This window comes from Lathyrus oleraceus, chromosome 4 (genome assembly GCF_024323335.1).
Source record: "Lathyrus oleraceus cultivar Zhongwan6 chromosome 4, CAAS_Psat_ZW6_1.0, whole genome shotgun sequence".
Classification (NCBI taxonomy): Eukaryota; Viridiplantae; Streptophyta; class Magnoliopsida; order Fabales; family Fabaceae; genus Lathyrus; species Lathyrus oleraceus.
In genome coordinates, this window is record NC_066582.1 from 496,308,495 (window position 1) to 496,329,522 (window position 21,028).

A 21,028-nucleotide genomic window follows, 5' to 3' on the forward strand; every position below is an offset into this window, starting at 1 on the left:
AGATTTAATTGTTTTTAAAAACTTTATAAAGACCATCTACTGTGGGTTATGGATTCCGAAGGTGGTGATATATAGGTTGAACACCATCAAACTTGTGCTTGAGGCGTTACCTCTTGTTCTTGGTTGATTTGCCCATGTTTGTGGACAAAAATGAAACCTATATCGATATGATCTACCTTCGATACTTCATCGACTTGATTGTGGTTCACGATTACAATTGGGAGGCGCCTGTTTGGTCTACCTGTACTCGAAGTTGGACGAGGATTGTCTTTGATGGACAAAGCAGATGACAAGAAGTTGCATGCTGCTTACGGTAATTTACTGTTACTAATACCTTCATATTTCATTTCTTACACTTGTTATTAATATTGTATCAGAATCATTTTCAGGGTTGGATCATCTCCTACTTCCCTCGCATCACCAAATATTAAGCTTTTCCTACATACATTAGAGATGGTCGCGTGCTGTCGCATTTCCTTGTACAACGGGAATAATGTGATCGAATCATTCAGAGTGCATCTTGATCATCTAAAAACAAATGACATTTGCTTCTACCCATACGGTAGTCACCGCAAGACGCGTCCATTGACGTTATTTCGTTAAATTCCAGACGACTGGCATGTGGGTCGTCTCATATGTATTCTTATCTACTCGAGTGAGTGATGCGACAATTTGGATATTTGCATATTATTCGGATACCTCCTATGAGTTTGCTCCTCTCACCGTCCGCCACAGAAATCCTGATGTGATACTTAACAATTTCGAGTGTCATATGATACCAAAGGAGTATCACATGGTACTAGTTCTTGCACAACATACTGCTATATGACACGGTTCTATAAGGTGTCACACATTATCATAACATCAAACGCTCCTTGAAGACCACCTAGGACAACTAATCAGGAGGTACTTGAGACTAGAGATGACCACAACGAGGACGTTTCAGCGTTCTTTCAGCAGCGTGTTGTGGAGATGGTAGTGTAGGCATAAAGGCAAGACTTTTCCAAAGGTGTGGGACGTAAGACCTAAGGGTGTAACAAGCATTTTCCAATTTTAAATGAGTTCTTAAGATGTCAAAAATATATATTTAAAGACTCCCAAATTACTTTATTTATTTAAGTTCAAACAATAAATTAATTTTAAATAAGTCCTTATACTTGTAAAATTGGTACGAGTTACTAACAAATTACTAACAAATTCATATATCCAATCTCAATTTGTTTTAGTTCAACAACCTATTTAAAAATCTCCAAATAGTTTGGAGATTAATTAAACCAAATAAAATATTATCCTATCAACTTTATTTTGTTAACCAAACACGGAATTTTGATACTATAACGCTGTTGAAACCTCATCCTGTTTTCAAATAGTTTAGGCATAACATAAAGGGGAGAGGCTTCTCTCCGGTACACTTTACCTCAAGCGAAATACCAACCACATATTGAGGAGAGAGAAAGAGCTAAAACTATTAAAAGAACAAGAGATTAATAGAGATTAGTAGGTTGATTACATTTGAAGGGTGCTGATCAGCACTGCTCCCTCTCCTGTGAAATAGCTCACGGGAGACAATCATTTTCCAACATAAAGTCATCATTTACAATTAGGTATGAATTATCGATTTTTAAAGCTACATACATATCACATCCCATGATATATGAATTACAAAGATAATATATACTAGTAGTATTATATACATAGCGAGAGTGCTATTTATGTTCTAGATCATTTATTTGCTTTTTTAAGAGTGCGTGTTCATACCGCATTCTTTCAAGCCTAGTCTCAACCATGTCCATCTCATCTTTAAGGTGATGAACTCTTTTCTCTAGCCACGCTATCTCTGAAGAACTTCTAGTTACTCCACTGTCCATCTTATTCATAAAGTCTACAGGAGAGTTCATATGTATATGTTGAGGTCTGGACAAGAGCACAAGTATGCTAAACTGCTGCAACAGAATAAAGTTAATTGTTAAGCCTGACAATGGAAGTAGCTGATTTGCAAAAGTGCAACAATACTTAAAATAGAATAGCCCTGAAATTCAAATCATAACAACTGTTGATTTTGAAGAATAAATAAACCAGAATACTCAAACAAGATTACAAGAGGTATCAAGCTGAAAGACATAAAACCAGGGAACTGAAGGGTTACGCGGGGGTGGTTCTTTTTAGTCCTAATTAATATTAAAAGGTCAGCCTAGGACACTAGACTACCACTTTGAACCCATGACCTAACAAGGAAACAATTTTATTGTTGGGCCAAGAATCACTCTCCATTATATCATAATTGAACAGCTAAAATACCAAATTAAGATTCTTCAGTTTTCCCTTTTATTATGTGAAAAAAAGGGCTTGAATAATTATAGTAAAATGAAATTTAGGGCGAGAGGATGATGCCCGGTCCAAGGTAGGAAAGACCTTTAAGACTAAAAGAGCACTTACAAAGGGATTTACATTTACTTCCCTTTTAGAACACTAGCAAAACTTGAATAATTTTGTTTGATCAGAAAGAAGGAAACCAGCACAAGTGCACTATAACTTAAACAGTCAAATGGAATTGGCTAAATGCTCCTCTTCGGAAAAAAAAAATGGCTAAATGCTCCTCTTCGGAAAAAAAAAAGGCTAAATGTTGACTACAGCATTTTGATGCTAGTAATTGCAGCAACAATTTTGATGAACAATATAATTTTGGTACCAAACAAATAAGTACTGCTAGTCTGAAGTTCTTGCCTGAACTTCATGACTAATCCACAAAGCAAGAAAAGACGTAAATCTAAACTTTTAAGGTTTTAAGTACACACCTGCATGACGAAAATCAGAGCAAAAATAGCAACTAGGAGCAGTGACAGATTGCTCTGACTTTTCAAAGATGACCTAATCTTTGTCGCAAACTCTTTGAACAAAGATGGAACAGACGACGTGTCAATGAAGTTTCCTTGCAATTGAGAACTAACATTGTGAATAGCATCAATGACATTGGATGTAGTTTGTCCCCTTGTAGGATTACTTTGATCCTGTGATCCTTCTGAAGATTCTCCCATCTTTGCTTCTCTGTCAAAATTCATTTTTCCATTTTGAACTACAGCAGCAATGGGAACATTTTCTGCCTCAGAAAAAGTAAATTATAAATCTTAAAATATAGGACATTTTATTGACGTCAAAATTATATGGAAGGAAAAAGGCACTTCAAAATTTAAGAAAATATAACACCATACCTTGTTTTACAAGATTCTTCTGTTTCAAGAACTCGTGTGCCTGAAAGGAATATTGACACATTCTTAAACCGACATTTAAAACAAAACATGGAAGAGCAGCCAAACTAAAAAAGTACAATATAAAAACATAAGAATACCATGTCCATCCACGTTGCATAAGCATCTCTACATTCATCAACTGTGGATTGTACTATTTTGCCTGTTATTGTTCACCCACTTAGAATCAATAAAAGTTCAAATTCATCATAAACAAGCAATCAAGTCTTATCCTGCTAGATGAGATCCGCTACATGGATCAAATGATGCCATAAAAGTATCTCAAAATATCTTGATATCATGTTAGAGTATTTTAGTGTAAGATTAGTTTCTAATGTTAGGGTATCTTATACTACTTGATTGTTATTATGTTTTGAGGTCTTCAGTAGAAGCAGAACCCGATGATCTGCACGGCGCCAAAGCGCTGTCACCATCCCCTCAGTCATGTGCTCTCCCGCACCATCACAGACACACATCTTCTCCAGCATGTGAGTTACATGGGCCGCTTTCCCGGAAAGCCATTTGCGACAAAGCTTTTTCCTGTGTGTTTGCTGGCCTCTCCTCTCCCTGTTTGGGCGTTGTTCATATTATTTCTCTTCTTTAATAAAAAACCCATAACTTCAACATAGTTTATGACTCTTAGGACGTGTTGTTCATGCTAACTCAATCTTACAAAATCGGTTTGTAAAGTGAGGATTGCCCCCACTTTTAAACATATGATCAAGCCATATATTGTCCCAGATATTGTCCGATGTAGGACTCTTTAACACATCCACTCACGCCCAAGAGTGGATATCTGGAGCGTGGACATAAATGGTGCCCAAGAGTGGATATCTGGAGCGTGGACATAAATGGTGGGTGGCCCACAAGCTGAGGCAAATAAGAGATGTTTTTCTTTACTTTTAGATCTTATCTCGAAAACAACTAGGCCATGCTCTTTGGTATGACCAACATACACCACCATGGAAGAAATCAAAGACTCTTAGGAACCTACCCCCAAATGTTGATAATAGAAATGAGTACCATATTTTATAAAGCACGGTGATTTACGATGATACAAAATTCATTATAAATCAAACATAATTCAAATGAGTACATATAAAATATTATTTACAAAGGAACCCAATAGAATATTCTTACAGAATGTATTATAAAAAACCATACCTCTCCAGATAGTTTTCTTGGAAAATTCCACATTCACATATACCCGTAAATTGCAGCGTTCTTTTGATTCATCTTTGTCTCTCTCTACACTCCACAGCCCCTGGAAATTCATAAAAGAAACAAGTCATAAGTAAAAACTGACAATTGATTGGATAGGGAAATACAAAGTTACTAAAACAGAGAGATAGAAATGTTCAATAAATAAAACAAAGCACAATTACAACCCAATTGTCCCAAACTTTGACGATTAAAATATTAGCCTTCTCTCAAGAAACAACAACACCTTTCTTTTTTGCCAGTTTGATCTAGTGGAGTGGGGGCAAAACGCGTGGGGCACAAAAAAATGCAAGAAATGACAACGGAATATACACTAATTCCATGTCCCAATGCTTTCCAACATAACTTATTTCCAACCCCACCATCATTCTTTCAGATATGCTATAAATGTTCGTAGCCTAACTACTTGTCATTTATGTTGAAAAATGACAACATCAATCAAACTTTTCGTGTACCGCAATCATCATTATCAGGGAAAAATGTGCAAATTGTTTTCCAAGTGTACTACACTGTTTGTTGAAAAACTTATTCAAGCTGCCTCATAGTTTATTCAAGGCCATCATTTCAACTTTTCTTTTTTCTGAGTTTCTGTTGAGAACAGTTTATTCAATCTGGCTCCTAGAATTGTTTGCTGATGTTCACTTGCTTTCATGTTTCAACTCTAATAACAGCCTCTCTGTTCATGTCATGTTACTTCAGTTAAGCTGAAAGTCATCCTCCACAGACCTCAGTGAAACAGGCTCGTGCATAGCTGTCGCAGTGATCTAGTCCCTAGTCCCCTCACATTTCTCAACAAACATTTTATAGCCATCAAGTTCTTAAATAAAACACCAGTAGTTATATAGCAAAACCATTAAAACAAAACGTCAGCCATTTTGATCTGGCAAAATGGTTAAAAAAACACCAGGGGGGATCTCATTTTTATGATAATGTAGAATTATAGATAAATAGGGAATGAAGAGTGTTAGATATGGCAAAAAAATCACTTGAAAAGCTAGAAAAGTATGAAAGTACTCATTGATAATGAGCAGTAACACTACACACAAACAACATGCAAGACTCTGTTTTTAATTTAAAACAATTTATGATGTTCAAAATAAATAAAAAGCTAGTATATTATGCCTAATGATTCAATGTCTCGAGATGTTTTGTACCTCAACTTGAAAATAATCTGCATAAGGGACGTCACTAACTTCTTGCGATGTTTGTATAACCAAATGACTGGATAAAGTAACAGATACATGTCAATATAAAATAACTTTCTAAAACATCATTTATTTCATCTATTCAGCGCAGTAACTTCATTCCTAAAAGAAAAAAGAGAACATAAAAGGGAAGATAAACTAATGCAAAGTATTGTACTGATAATCAAAAGTCATAGCACTAACCTGTTCCTATAAACTCGATATTTCTGAACCTCGTGGCAACCACCCAATTTTGCTCCTGAAAGGGAAAAACAAGCATGTTAAATGGCAGAAAGGAACAGCTTCTCAAACATTTTCAAAATTCGTAGAAACTGTCAGAGAAAGAGTATTAGTGTCCAACGTAAGATGTTGGGAAATGTCCCCATTTGTTCTTCGACGTAGAGCTTCACTGCTTTTCAACTAGAACACTCACTTAAATTTATTTGTCACATTAATGCACAGTTTTATAAGAAGTGGGTACTTGTGTAGCTTTTGCTTCTAATAGTTTCATTCTCTATATTGCATTTAGTCAACTTAGTATTAAAAATTTACTTCAGGCTTTAGATATATAAAGCATAATCGATTTATAATTTTATGAAGACGGTGTTGATGGCCATGATCCTATTAAAAATTCTAAATTAGTTTAACATTTTGGCCATTTACTTTGGTTCCCTTAAAATTTGAGTTCAAGCTCCACTATTTAATATTCAATAACCTGTAAAATTATTAAGGGAGAACAAAACTAAGCTAGGGAAAGAACAAGAAACTATACACTGTATATGTGATATAAACCAACAGAAGCATACCAAGATAAATTTTTATTGGATGTTGAAATGACAGATCACGGGAATATCCAAATTTCTCTTGAGGATGCCATGAAGCACACTTAAAATCTGAAATAAAAATAAATAGAAAATATCATCCTCCCCAAAACAACAAAGCATGGTAAAAGACATCAGTTAACTACTCATTCCCAGAAAATATATTAAATGGTAGAGAGGAAAGCAAACAAGACTAGAAAAAGAAAATGGCAATTGAAATGTACTCCTCTCCGGTCACTAATATACACAAAAAAAACTAATTTCACATTGATAAAGGTTAGTTAAGTGTGGTTAATTTTCTAGATTTCATGTAAAATAAAAATTAAATTTACTAAATTATCCATTTTGATAGTTAATTGATCAACTGTGATTAAATGTTTTTGAATTCAATGAAGAATATATAAGGAATATTAGCATTAAATAGTTTATAAGTTATTGACTTTTGCTTATAATATTGACCAAGATTTGAGATCATTTATTCACTTATAATAGTGATCAACGGGAGTATATGCTTAAGAGTTTCACGCAGGCTACCTTTATCGCCGCATCTTTTACGGAAAGAATCAAGAAAATTTACAGCATCATCCGAGAAAAAGTACCTAAAGAAGTCTTCAACCTTTATCTGTAGTTTGTAAATTAAAAACTGAGAACGACTTCATAAATTTGAAAGTTAATATCATCAAATTAGTCATGGAAACTTCAAAAAGTACAATCAGAAATAATAATTTCAAATAAGATAATACCGGAAATGTTGATTCTGCAACACACGTATAAGCTTCTGGGGCTGCATAACAGAAAATAAGCTCAAATCATCAGCCTCTTTGCATATATAAGCTAAAACAAAGTGGATTGATGCATATGATGGACATTTACACATGAAGTGTTTCTTACTTGCACATGCATACAATGCTTCCTATTAGTTTTTACACATATATGCACCAATTTACAGAAACAACCAAAGAAGACATTCATACATTTCATGATTGAAAAATGGGCATTTAAATACAGTAGTAGTGCATGAACTAATGAACAAATATTCTAAAAAATACTGGACGCACTGCAATGTGAGAATATACATAAACACGAATATGTAAATACACTTGAGGTGTATGTTATAGTTATGGGTTTTGGATGAGTGGGAGAGAAATAATAAGAACTTTCTTACTATTATTATTATTATTATTGATAGTGTCTTAATACAAAAGACTAAACACTAACCCTAGAAGATAATAATCAAACAAATCAAGAAACAAATTTGTTTTCTCAAGAATAGGATACTGTTGAGCAGAAATGCAGAGAAGGGAAGGGACCCTGAGTTGCAGAGAAGGAGAAGAAATAACAGAGGGAGTGGCACTGTTTTACTACCGCACCAGCTCTATTTTTCTTATTTTAAAAGCATAGGAGAGTTGAAAGGTCAGTCAGTGAGTTGAGAATATTACCCCACAGTAAAAAGAAAAGAAAAAAAAAACCTTAAAATTAAAACCCTAAACAGCCACAACCCTAATCTGAGCCGCTTCTCCATACTGCATGGCACATGACCGCCGTGACGAGATGCGCCACTGGGATTGCGGCCAACACAAAAGCAATTGACTACAGTCGAAATTAGAAACTGGTCCTACAAGAAAAACTCAGATACTAACATAATATTGTAGATATTATGAGATATTTTAGAAAACTCCCTCTCAAGCTTAAGTAAGCTTTAAGCTTGTTACCAACTAACTATTTAAAAAATAAAATATAACATCCAACATAATCAGATTTCAGACCCAAAAAGATATCTTACAGAATCCAATGAAGCACACCGGATCAAACTACCTAACAGCAAACTAGAGAAATCACTACTGACTCTCACCGTAAGAATTTTATTTGAAATAGCCTTCTATTTTTCCTTCATACGGTTTGTAATTTAGAGTACAGAAAACGTAGATGCGGAAATAGTGGGCTTCATCAGATGAAAGTCCTTGTGACAGGACAGATCACAAAGGATTGAACCAGGATTTGATACCATTTGACATTATGGGTTTTAGATACAAGTAGGAGGGAAACAATAAGAGCTTGAATATTATTCATAATAACTTGATACTTGTTAGATACATAATACTAAATATTAACCCCTGTAGATACAAGACTCCTAATCCTAATAAATGGGAAAATCAAGAAATAAGCATAAATTACTATGTGAAGACTAATCCTAGGAAATAATCTAAGATTGGAAACTGATCCAAGGAGAAAAACTAAAATACTCTAATATAATATCATATATATTATAATGTATTTTCTTGCATTCTAACAGTGCCAATTACTGGCCACACTAAACTATGTAAAGAATCAAGGCATAAGGAAATGACAATTCTTCATTCAATGAAAAATGTGATGTACTTGAGGGAGATTGCAAATCAACAACCAAGCCTTCGGTCATATTCAAAATACTGGTTTGAAGAGTTTTGCATATATCTTCATCCCTGAATAATCCTAATGGAAACTATTTATCAAAGATGAAAATCATATTTGCAAAAAGGCAGGGAAAGTGGGTAATATGTGTTCCTAAGGTGTCATATGGAAGAATATAAATTAAACCTAGACAATAAAATTTTAATAACATCCATTAACTACATTATGTATGGTTTGAGACATCTCTTGAATAACTTCTAAACAAATAATTGAGATCTTTCCTTCAGATCAATTTTTAAATGACTACAAACTTTCGTGCATAAACATGAATCCAAAATACATACATATAAGCTATGTTACCAAACTCGTGATTCCAAAATATATAGTGTAGGTATGTTTCCAAACTCACTTGTCGGAGCATCAATATCCTCCTCATTCCAGCTCCAACTCACTCTAGGGGGGTTATTACTATTCAATTCAGACTCAGCAACTTCTTCAACACTGGATTGCTTCTCTGGAACAACCATCAATATAGGGCCTTCTTCAACAATGGATGGAACTCCCACATCTTTGCAAATAGAAGTACCTTCGCTCCTGATTCACACACATGAGTAAAGTGTATATGAGTCACATATAAAATAATGTCTTTTAGAGCAACAACTCATGATCACGGACATACGGGTCAGTAGAAAGTGCCTCATTGTCAAGTATATCAGAACTTTTGACATTTTCAACATTTACGAATCCAACCTCTTGGCCGCTGGACTCCGACATTGATTCCTGAAGTAAAATAACAATATGAATGCAATGGTAAAACTAGTGCAATTTCAACCAACTAACTGTGATTTAAGATATTTTTACTGACAAGTATTTCAATTATACAGGAAACAGAATAGTGAAAATAATAGCTAAAACGGAACAATCTTGTATAACATGTGATAGGAATGGAATGCACTCTGAGAAAGACAGTCACGTGTTCTCAAGAGGAAAAAGAATAATAATCCTTTAAATGAAAAAAAAAAACAGAAGAATATACATTCAATTTATAAAATTCTTTGAGAAACTTCTCCAATCACAACCGTTTTAAGGAAGAATATAGGCTTCACTTATTTGTAGTTTAATATTTAGTTAATGACAGCTATAGCCACTATCAATAACAGAATTTATTTTCACTAAATACATAAAACATATTCAATGTCCAAATTTAGTCTTGGTTACACTAGCATTTAGCTTGAAATTCCTATACTCTAGGGATGTGCCGGTGTCTCTAATCAAGATGAATTCCAAATTTAGTCTTATCAACCAGGGATTTTCTAAGAAAGCCCATCCTAAATGTGTCTTGTCACTAACCACAAGAGCCAATTGGAAAGACTTGTAAGCCGTACCAGATCTTGATGTAGCTCAACTATTGGACTTCTCCATGGCTTCCTCTCTAATTTTAAACCAGATTCATTATCCATCAACATATTACTATAGTAGAAGAGGAATACCATTCTTTCCTAGAACCCGCCATATTACCAATGTAGAACATTGTATTGCTACATACTACAAAAGCTAATTACTCACTCCGTTCTTTTTTAAGCGTCACTTTCTTGATAACTTTTTGTTCCTTTTTAATTGTCACTTGCAAAATTCAAGGTAGTATTAACTGCATTTTTGTCAAAATTACTCCTATGTAATTATTACAGAGAGAGAGAGAGAGAGAGAGAGAGAGAGAAAAAAAATGAATGTAATAAATAATTAAGGATATTATAGGTAAAAGGAGAATTATTGTATGAAAAGTAATAATATTGATTAGCTTTCTTGGTATGTGTAAAAAATAAAAAAATGACCATAAAAGGGAACAGAAGAGTAACAGTTAATATAGTGACAGATTTCTGTAGTAAAATACCTGCTGTTCCATTATTACTCTGGCATCGTTTCCCTGTCGCAACCATCCGTCATTAATAATCTTAAAAGCGTCATCACGGGATAGAAAGGATGCAAAGAAGTGCTGTCAAAGAAATAAGTGGACTAAGACATTTCAGCAACGTTAAAGAGAGACAAGTGTGAAAATCATACTATGTGACAAGTGAATTGGAATACAATGTAGCATTAGTGCTGCTCAATGTCTAACACACCTTCTTGCTTCCGGAAAGAATCTCAATGGCATTGGGAAATATCCCAGCTGTCTTTGCCCTCCGTACGCCTGTGATTTCAGGGAGAGGAATAATTCTCTAAAACATGAAGCATTGAGATTTTTAGGTGCAGCTTTATTGAAAATTAAAATCAAAACCACAAGTTAAAAGACTCATCGTTATTACAAATATGAAACTGGACTTTAAAATCCATATTCAATGGCATCAGATTAACAAAACTCCAGACACTTTAAATATCGTGTATGTATGCATGAATGAGTGAGTAATGCATATGAATGTATATACATAAATATGTATCTGCTTAGTATACAAATATACATACACATATGCCTATATGTGTGTGCGTGTCTATATATTATACAATGGTCCCTGCAATAGGGATTATTATTTTGATTTCAATTTAACCCTGGAATTTCAAAACACTTTCAATTTAGCCCCTCATATGTCTTTTTGTTGAAGTGGACATAAAATGACAATGTATGTGTGATTATGCATATTACTCGTTGGCTCATTAGAACATATTTTTAATCAACTAGTTATCTCTATTAATCATTTTTTATTTTTAAAATAATATTTGTAAAAAAGAAAAATGAAAACACTTCAAACTTTTAAACAAGTGCACATAATCTTTCTTGCTCCAGAAACTTAACTTCATCACTCTGACTCTTCCGGAGCATTTTTCAACCTCTTCAATAACACACCAAACATACCCTCATATGATTTTTTATCCAAATTCAATTTTTGTTGTGTAGAGTATATAACTTGTTACCAATTAGATACTTGTCTGGAACAACCTAACTGAATGCTCAGACCCCTTTTTTTGTTGTTGAAGAATCACAGACCCCAATTGAAAATACAGATCAAGATCCGCGACGAAAACCATAAAATTGACACCATGAATCGTTAAGGACAAAACTTGGTTCGATTGAAATACAAAATCAAGATCCAACAGAAGGTTTAACTGGTTGGTGAGATGGAGGAGAAATTGAGGGAAAAGAAAATGAGATCTGAAAATGCGGCACAAGAGGAAATTGCTGTTGCTGTCTAATTTTGACTCCATCAACATTCAGATCTGATTTAGCGTTTCATTTCTGATCTTGTTTACAGTCACGGTAGGTGATGAAGAATGGGGTTGAAAAGCCTTAGGGGTGAGAAGGAAATCTGGGTTTGTGGATTGAGATACGTGAGGGGTGATGAATATGAAGTTGAAAGACAAATAATTGAGATTTCTAAATATATAATACTTTTTTTTAACAAAAATAATTGAAGGTATTTAATTAGTGGCTAATATTGAGGAGCTGCGAATCAGCATAGAATTATCCACATCATCAAATCATGTCCATTTTCACAAAAGAAATATGATGAAGGACCATATTAAAAATGTTCGGAAATTGCAAGCATAAATTGAAAGAAAACTTTTTACATGTTTAAGTCTAAATACAAATATAATATACATATGCATTTATATGCGTAACATGTAATACAATACATATATGACTGATAGAAACTAGAAAGTGGTGATTTGTTTCAAAAAACTAAAAAACCAAACAAAATTCAGCCACATGTAGCTTAAAAGCAGAAGTCACTTGGATTGGCAAGCCTTAACTTACAACAAAAAGCAATGTAATTGAGTTTTTTTATGTATTTTTCCAGTGACTTAAAAGAAAGCCATAATCATGAAGATCAACATAACAAAAACAGATATCTTTTAGAAAGCGAATTATATATATATATATATATATTCCGCGGCCAGGTGTTCAATATAATAGATTAAGAAGGTAAATAAATCTAACCCTTATATGTGTTGTTTGTTGTATTCAATATTATCAAATATCGAGGCACCATGGCAGACATGAGGGGCAGTTTTTGGACTTGCCACGATAGTAAATATCGGTCAATATTGCAGCAGGTATTTCCTGCCATAATCCTGCAACAGGTATTTTGACCATAATCCGCTAGGACGGCACCACAAAGCGGCCAGTATGGCAAGATTTTGGGGGATTTATGCTTCATCTTGGATGGAACCTTCATTTTATGGTTTTTTGAAAGCCATAGCTTCTTCAACCTTTGTTAATAAGCTCTCGGAAACTCATTCACACATTCCCTAACCGTTCGGGTCAAAGCTTGATATGAATCAATCGATGTTCATAATTTTTACGGATATCCTTTGAGTTGATTGTCTTGCAACAATAATTAAATTTGAAATCTCCTTTTTATGTACAGTTTTTTTATATATATTATCTTCTTAATTGTATGTTAGTCATTATTGGCATTTATGTGTCCTAGTACATGCATTGTACCATTGCCTGTGTACAGAAAATTATGCAAAATAGTATTCAGTTGTTTCTTCATATTTCTACTAACTTATATATTTCGACTAATTTATTTATATATGTACAAGAATAATGTAGGTTGAAATAAATGCAATCTCTATCATATAGATTTCAAAGATCTTATAAAAAAAATAGATTTCAAAGAATAAGTTTAAATGCATAAACTATTATGTGAGCAATTTACCTTTGTCTCAAACCCAAAAATGTTTGAGTAGAAACAAATGAAATTGACGAATAGGTACATATGACCCTGCAGAACAAACAACTAAGAAACTATCAGGAAAGCAGATGAAAATACTACATGTTGAAGCAAACTTTACTTTAAATTTAAAGGCATAGGTAAAATATAGTAGCGATCTTCAAATTGAAAAGATAAGCGGAAGTACATAAACCTATTACGATATTAGCATTTAATAACAAGTTATCAGCATACTATTACCTGAATAAGTATGTTTTCCTGGAGGGCACAGTTAAAATCTTCAATTAGGACCTAAAGGAAAAGATAAACAAATAAAAAGTGGCTTCAATTAAAAGAAAAGAGGAATCAAATAACTTGAAGTTCATAAACATCTGAAACAAAAAACCTATGAATAAGCACATTTCTAACAATAATTATAATATTAATGGGGTACATGTAAAACAAAGTTCTAAGAAAAGAAAAGAAGAATCAAATCCCTTAAACTTCATAAGCGTGTGAAACAAAGAACTTATGAATATGCACATTTCTAACAATTATTATAATATTAATAGGGTACAAGCAAAACAAAGTTGTAATATATGTAGCATGTTTTCCAATTTTTACCTCAAAGCTAGAATAGGGTGTGCTTCCAACAAAAATTACATTTCATATTCTATCTGATAAAAAAATCATTTCATAATCTATTTTCTGCCTAAACAAAAGTTATTTGCTCACAAAGCTTATGCCCGCTCCACAATTCTAACTTCTACTTGAGCTCTCTCAACTATTCAACTAAAACTATTAGTGTATGTACAGTAGCAAAGTATCAGTGTGCTAAAATTACTGATGTAGGCATATCTAAAGCCTTTCTTTGATCCTAATCTGTGACTTCCAATATATCATCTGCAAAAAATATTAATCAGGGCACCGGCTCTTAGATATGTTCAGTAAGCACACCCAATACCAAGGTAAAATGACAAGGGCTCATCACAGTAGACTCATGGACACAGTCCTATAGTTACAAGTATAAAGAAGTATTTTGTGGATCCGCCTTGTATTCTCACACGTCATGACCTGTTGTACTTATCGTTTATTATTTCAAATTCAAGCTCATTTCTATTCCATACTCTTCCAAATACTTCTCTGGATACCAAGAATGCGCTTACACTTCAAAACAGAGACATGTCATGTTGCATTTGTATTAGACACATTCAAATAAGACACTTAAAAAAAAATTAGTTGTATTTTAAAATTTTGTACTTTATTATTGTAAAGTGTTATTTTATACCAATACAAATAGGAACATGACATTTTACAATGTCTACAAAGAGTCGTGCAAACTTTAAAATGATTAACTTCTCTTTTATGCTCCAGGCTTCTTCTATATTAACTTTATACTGTGTTATAGTCTGTACAATACACAGTTAAAGGGAAAAACACAAGTCTATGACTACATATAAGGTTTGACTATGACTTATAAAAAGTGACACCCCTCATCTTACAAGTCAGTTTTATAAGGATGAGTTAAGTTAAATATAAAAACTCAATATGATATCAGAGTCTATCGATACAGATCACTGATGACACTGTCATTACATAATATTTACAAGCATTTGTTATCATTTTGAAGTGTTTTTGAGTTAATCAAAAGAAAATTGTAGAAGATATATCAAGTATTTGATCAAAGTGAAGAATAGAGGAACTTAAAGGAAAAAGTGCAAATTCAGAAAGCAAAAGGCAAAATCTTTACTGGAAAAATCGTGTGCACTATGCATGACACGATGAAGAGAAGAAAGTGCATTGTGTGCATGATAAGAATCATCGTGTACCCGATGGTGATTTGACCAATCCATAGTGTGCACGATGGAATCATAGTGTGCACGATGACAAGGCTTTCTGGGACACGTTTTAACTTTTTAAAAGGAATGAAAGTACATTTTTGCAAGGGTTACGAAATTGGAATACAAAAGTGATTGCAAAGCAATATTGGAGATCAAGAATTAGAGTTTTCAGCCGTTGAAGACCTCATTATACATTGATTCTTATGTACTATTCTTCTAAACTCATGGTATCTACTTGTAGTATTACTATGAGTAGCTAGATTTCTCTTGATTAAGTCTTAGGGGATGAACTTAATTTTACTTCATTGAATCGTATGATTGTTTGATGTCATTTGCATAGTTTGATTATATATTTTCTATTCAGTTACCTTTGTGTTTATTGCTCTTTGGGTGTTGACGAACTTACAAAGTGAATTTAGATGAGTAGGGATTACTGGCCCTAACTTTACCGATCTAAAATAAAGTAATTGTTCAACTTAATAATCAACTAGAGATAAGGAATTATAAGTTGTGGCTAGGGAACTAATGCACTTAGATCGCCTAATTTTGTTATCCAGCTCGCCTAAGAAATTAGGGAATTGTAGTCCAAATTAGTGAGTTATACATTGTTGAGAAACAAGTGAGGGAAGTCCCATGTTGATTAGAAAAGTGGAGATTGAGCATTCTATAAGTGAGAGAATCCACACACCTATCATCTTAAGATTTTGGGAGTATGTGGTGTGTCTCTCACAAGATGTGTTGCTCGTAAAAAAAAGTCTAAATGTAAAAATACTCCCTCATGTTGACCTCCAAAGATATGACCCAACAGTGGTATCATGAGTCGGTTCGAGTGAAGGACCGACTCACTTGTTCGAAAGCAAACCCCCTGACTTTACTTTTCAAATAGCATGAATTTCATCTTATTAAAATAGCATAATTCTTGTGGAGACGATCTTATATTTTATTACTTCGACTCGATTATGTTCCTAATTTTCCTTATGTTACCATGTTCATTTCATAACGATTTTTACCTGGTCAATCAGTACTAGAGAATGCAATTAGTTGGTCTTTATAATTCATTTTTCAAAAACCTTTTTATTTAGAAGTCATTTTACTTCTTTATTTTCTATATTCAATTTTTTTTTCTTTTTATATTGACAATTTTTCTCTAGTACCACAACCCCAAACTTAAACGTAACTTCCAAGAGCAACCATCATTTATACCCATGCACCAAGTCCAATAGTGTTGGGCGTGGAGGTGTATTGGAAAAACCTAAGTTAGATTAAAGATAAGACTTGCTTATAAAGGGTGACACCCCTAACCTTACAAGTCGATTATGTAAGGATAAGTTAGGCCCAATATAAAAACTCTATCGTATTAGAGTCTATCGATGCGGACCATCCACCATTTATATCCCTACACCAAGGTCAATAGTGTTAGGCATGTGTTGGAAAAAATCCCAAGTTAGATTAAAGATAAGGTTTGACTAAAATTTATAGAGTGACACTCTCACCTTACAAATCGATTTTGTAAGGATGATTCAGACCAGATAGAAAAACTCATTAAGAATGGATAAGGAACTAGTTGTGGGTGCAAGAGTCAAGAGGAGAGTATACGAAAACAATCAAGATATTATTATATCATAAGGATCAAATCACGACATACAAAGGGCAAAATATTAAAGGAACTTTGAGAGTAAGATTTTAGAGGGGGTTTGGTTGTCTTAGAATTTGGTTAGTCTAACTCAACTCAGAAAGTTAACTCACCGGATGAAAATTGTCTAGGCCTCATAAGGATTAATTTCATCATAACTCTATTCAATGTGGAATTTTAACACTCTCTCACATCCAAGACTGAATATTTAAAGCCTAGACAAAGATAGGTGGCCCATAGCATATCTATATAGTCTTTCACATCACCAAAGAATTTAGGTTAAGCTAAACAAAAACCCAAAAGCTAACTCGGGTGAGAATTGCCAGACACTTATAACAATTAATTTGGTCATATCTCTAGTTAATGTGAGATCTCAACACACCGAGGACTGAGCATTTGAAGCAGTGGCAGATCTTAACAAGGAAACCTAGGGAAGTTCTAACAGTTTGTTGAATGAGATGATTAAAGAGATTAGAAAGGTGGCCAGAGGTGGAGATATTCTTGGTGAATCGATAGGCATTAGGCCTGTAATATGTGGTTGGGGTTAAAACGGAGTGTTTTGGCATGACTGTGAGAAAAATGCTAAAAATAAGAATATAAGATAACTTAGAAATGTACTGAGAAAGCAATGAGTGTAGCTAGAAATTTACTTTATTACAAGCTATACCGATTCTTAGGTACCAAAGCTAGTAAGCAAAGTACCTACAGGTTTGCTAAAAGTAAAGAACAGAGAATAACAGTCTTGAGTCAAGTGGAATACATTTAGGATGAAAAGAGAAGAAATTCTAAATCACAAAATAAGATGTCAAGGAAAGATAGAAGATTTTGGGCTTGTTTGAATTGATTTTATATAACTGTTTTTTAGTTTTTAAAATTTTAAAATAATAAAACTTGTTTGGTAGTCTAATTTTACAAAACTATTTTTAAACACTATTATGTATTTGAAAGTTTTAAAAAATAAAAAAATAAAATAGGTTTTGGAGGTTTTGGAGGTTTTGGTTTTTAGTTTTGTAAATTGAGAAGAAAAGAAAAAAACAAAGAAAATTGGTATACATTTCATTAATGGCAAATTTGTAATATTGTACAACTTTAAAACAATTTTAAAAGTTGGATTACCAAGCATGTTTTTTTTTCTTCAAAACTCTTTTTTAAAATTGATTTACAAAATGGTTTTTAAAAACTAAAACTCATTCAAACAAGCCCTTACTTTAATAAGCATTTAACAAATGACATATGTTTTTATTGAACTTCGATAAGCTAAACACTAGGGGTGAAAATTAGTTAGGTAGTCAAGCTTTTCCAATAATGACTCTGGCATCCATGCAGAACTTCAATCTAATTTCCTTATCCAAAGATAAATAATTTGATGGATGCCACCCCATTTCCTAAAATATGTGTTAACCCATTGTAAAATTGTAGGTTAAAGCAAAATCTAGGATAGCTTCACTCTCTACATTTGTTTGCCATCCTCCCTATATGACCATTAGGATCACTTCCAGAGAAAATGTTCACTTCTAAAGGTATTTCTTGAATTAAACCTTCTAAATTCTTCTAGGATAGCTTCACTCTTCACATTTGTTTGCCCCCCTCCCTATATGACCATTTGGATCACTTCCAGATAAAATATTCACTCCTAATGGTATTTCTTGAATTAAACCTTCTAAATTCTTATAGGACACCCTTGTAGTGTTATGCTAACCTTATTTATGGTGCATAAAGCATTGAACGCATGAGGAGTATTCCACTTTACCGTAAACTTCATAGCTATTACTCTATCTCCTTACTTTTCACAGCTCGATAGGGATAATTTAGTTTATTTCATCCGCGTAAGCATTCCCACCAAAATTGCATTATAAAAAGAAAGAAATCATTAAAAAAAGGAAGAGGCTTCATGCTTTACACGGCATAATAACCTTTAAAAGATGTACAGCTTCGCGAGGACCCGACCGAATGAATACTAGACATCCACAACAAAACACAACAAGAGTAGAGGAAAACTATATCATGTCATTGTACCATGAATAACAATAAAAGATAGCATTAGTCACAAATGTGAACCAACATAAAGATTGTCAACTATTTTATGATTCTATCCTACTATGCTAATCTAACCAATAAAGAAACCATGGAGCATTACAATATCTATTTGGAGATGAAAAATCACTTACTTCTTCCTGTGGAAGATGAAACAATTGACGATACTCTTCACTCTTCAAAACATCCGGAGACCGCAACTAAAAGAGAAAAGAATTACAAAAACTATATGGATACAGGATGATCAACTTCAACATAAGTCAAATGCAAGTTTCAGTTAAATAGATCAACAGTTATATAGCTGCAAAACTCCACAAATGGCTTGTTTTCAAACAATCTTACACTTATAGTAAAATTAAGAGTTAAAGTTTTTTTTATCCTTATAAAATCACAGCCTTTCAAGTTTAGTCCCTCAAGAAAACATCAAATTTTCATAAACCTTTTTCAAAATAGACACCAAAACAGAACATAAATAATTTAGGAACCAAACTTCATAAATCATCCTAATTTTATAAGAACTATAAACATATTTAACCATACAAATAAAAAATTAAAAATTCAAACAAATTGATAAAAGACACTTCACATTATTATTATGTGGCCTCATTTGTACATCAGCAAATGCCTAATTCGATAACTAACTAGTGCGAGGTCGTCCGTGATGGGAACTTAACTGACCATTATCACTCAATATATACTCAATATATAGGTTATGGTTCCAACGCAACACATATAAACAACACACCTTGGCTCTTCTACCTCTTCTCTCTTCTCCTAAAGAGACTATAAGGCATAAGGAGGAGTTCCGTTTGAGAAAGAACTAAAGTAAATGGTGCTCGTAACCGGACACTATTAGAAATGGATACAGATATTCATAACGTCTTCGATAAAAATGTATACAGATATGCATAACGTCTTTGATACATCAACATGTAAGATTTCATGTATAATAGTAATGATTTCATATGAATGCTCGTATATTTATTTGACTTCATCACTAAAGTATCTACGATTACTATTGCAATATGCGTATTGAGCATTCCTTGTGCTGAATACGGCGAGCAACAAAGCGAAGAGCAGTAAAGGAAATAGTACCTGAATTTCGGCGTCACCAAAAAAGTTAGGTAAGGAATCGGATGAATCGTAACGATCGACGGAGGAAGGAGAGTGTTCGACGGGATGTATCGGCGATTCGGTGGTTGCAACTGCCGTGGAAGCCATATGAGGGAGAGATTGTAGATCTGAGATTTGAGAGTGTGAAATGGTGGTTGAGAGTTGAGAGTTGAGAGAGTGGGGTTTTACGGTTGGAATGAAAAGAGAGAAAAAAGGAAAGTTGAGTCAACGTCGGTAGCTGATACTGATAACAACTGCGTCAGTCGGCGTTTTCTTTCTCTTCGGCCTTGTTACGTTGATGTCGACTAACTTTACACGTGCCTTTCTTTCTTTTTTTTATGAAACTCATATACTAAGATATTTGGATTTTAAAACACTTTTTTAAATTATCTATCATAAAAAAGCTTTGTCAAATTACTTATAACCTAAAATGTATTTATAGCATTTAAATACTTCTAAACTTTATTTATAAATAAAAAATATATTAGGGTAATTCATAATATTTATAAACCTTAATGTATTTTTAATTTTTTAGTTTTTTAATTTAATTTATTATTTCATTTTACTCTCTATCTAATCAATATTATATTTTAATTTTTTAAAAATTATTAGGTTAATTAATTAAGTATATTTGATTAATTTTTAATTTTAAAAATCTTAGTGAGATGTTTAGTGTTTATCATATACTTTATTACTCCCTTTATTTTTTATTGTAAATTGTTTTTTATTTTTTTATATTATTAAAAAATATAATAATTGTGTTATAAAAAAGAGAAATTATAAAACGTTTTACAAAATAGTTTTTTAATATTGAAAAGATAAATTGACATAAATGAAAAAATAGAGAATAATAAATATTTAAGAGTATAAGAGAAAAAATAAGATTAATGGTTCAT

General features: G+C 33.0%; 1 protein-coding gene across 5 annotated transcripts; it reads right to left on the reverse strand.

The window, feature by feature from the left end:
* Nucleotides 1-1,468: 1,468 nt before the first annotated feature.
* LOC127076727 (protein VASCULAR ASSOCIATED DEATH 1, chloroplastic) lies at nucleotides 1,469-20,464 on the reverse strand. 5 transcript variants are annotated; one of them, XM_051018488.1, is made up of 18 exons: nucleotides 20,115-20,464; nucleotides 19,154-19,219; nucleotides 13,773-13,823; nucleotides 13,518-13,583; nucleotides 10,983-11,078; nucleotides 10,754-10,855; nucleotides 9,542-9,642; nucleotides 9,272-9,456; nucleotides 7,215-7,255; nucleotides 7,006-7,093; nucleotides 6,457-6,543; nucleotides 5,855-5,909; nucleotides 5,621-5,687; nucleotides 4,410-4,509; nucleotides 3,347-3,408; nucleotides 3,210-3,249; nucleotides 2,796-3,073; nucleotides 1,469-1,943 (listed from the first exon to the last, which is right to left on the reverse strand). In XM_051018488.1, exons 1-18 carry the CDS (start codon nucleotides 20,238-20,240, stop codon nucleotides 1,707-1,709), a joined length of 1,848 nt encoding a protein of 615 aa, XP_050874445.1. In that variant the 5' UTR covers nucleotides 20,241-20,464; the 3' UTR covers nucleotides 1,469-1,706. The 5 variants fall into 5 exon arrangements, with proteins under 5 accessions (XP_050874445.1, XP_050874444.1, XP_050874443.1 ...); XM_051018487.1 differs by having other exon boundaries at nucleotides 1,469-1,940; nucleotides 2,796-3,097; nucleotides 20,115-20,463; XM_051018486.1 differs by having other exon boundaries at nucleotides 2,796-3,097; nucleotides 20,115-20,463.
* Between the last annotated feature and the right edge of the window lie 564 nt (nucleotides 20,465-21,028).

Excerpts from the sequence above, each read along its gene's own strand:
- LOC127076727 (XM_051018486.1), bottom strand. The coding sequence starts at position 20,240 with ATGGCTTCCACGGCAGTTGCAACCACCGAATCGCCGATACATCCCGTC. Across the intron at positions 19,220-20,114 it reads TTGGTGACGCCGAAATTCAG|TTGCGGTCTCCGGATGTTTT; the intron begins GTACTATTTCCT and ends TTTCTCTTTTAG. Across the intron at positions 10,856-10,982 it reads TTCTTTCCGGAAGCAAGAAG|CACTTCTTTGCATCCTTTCT; the intron begins GTGTGTTAGACA and ends TTTCTTTGACAG.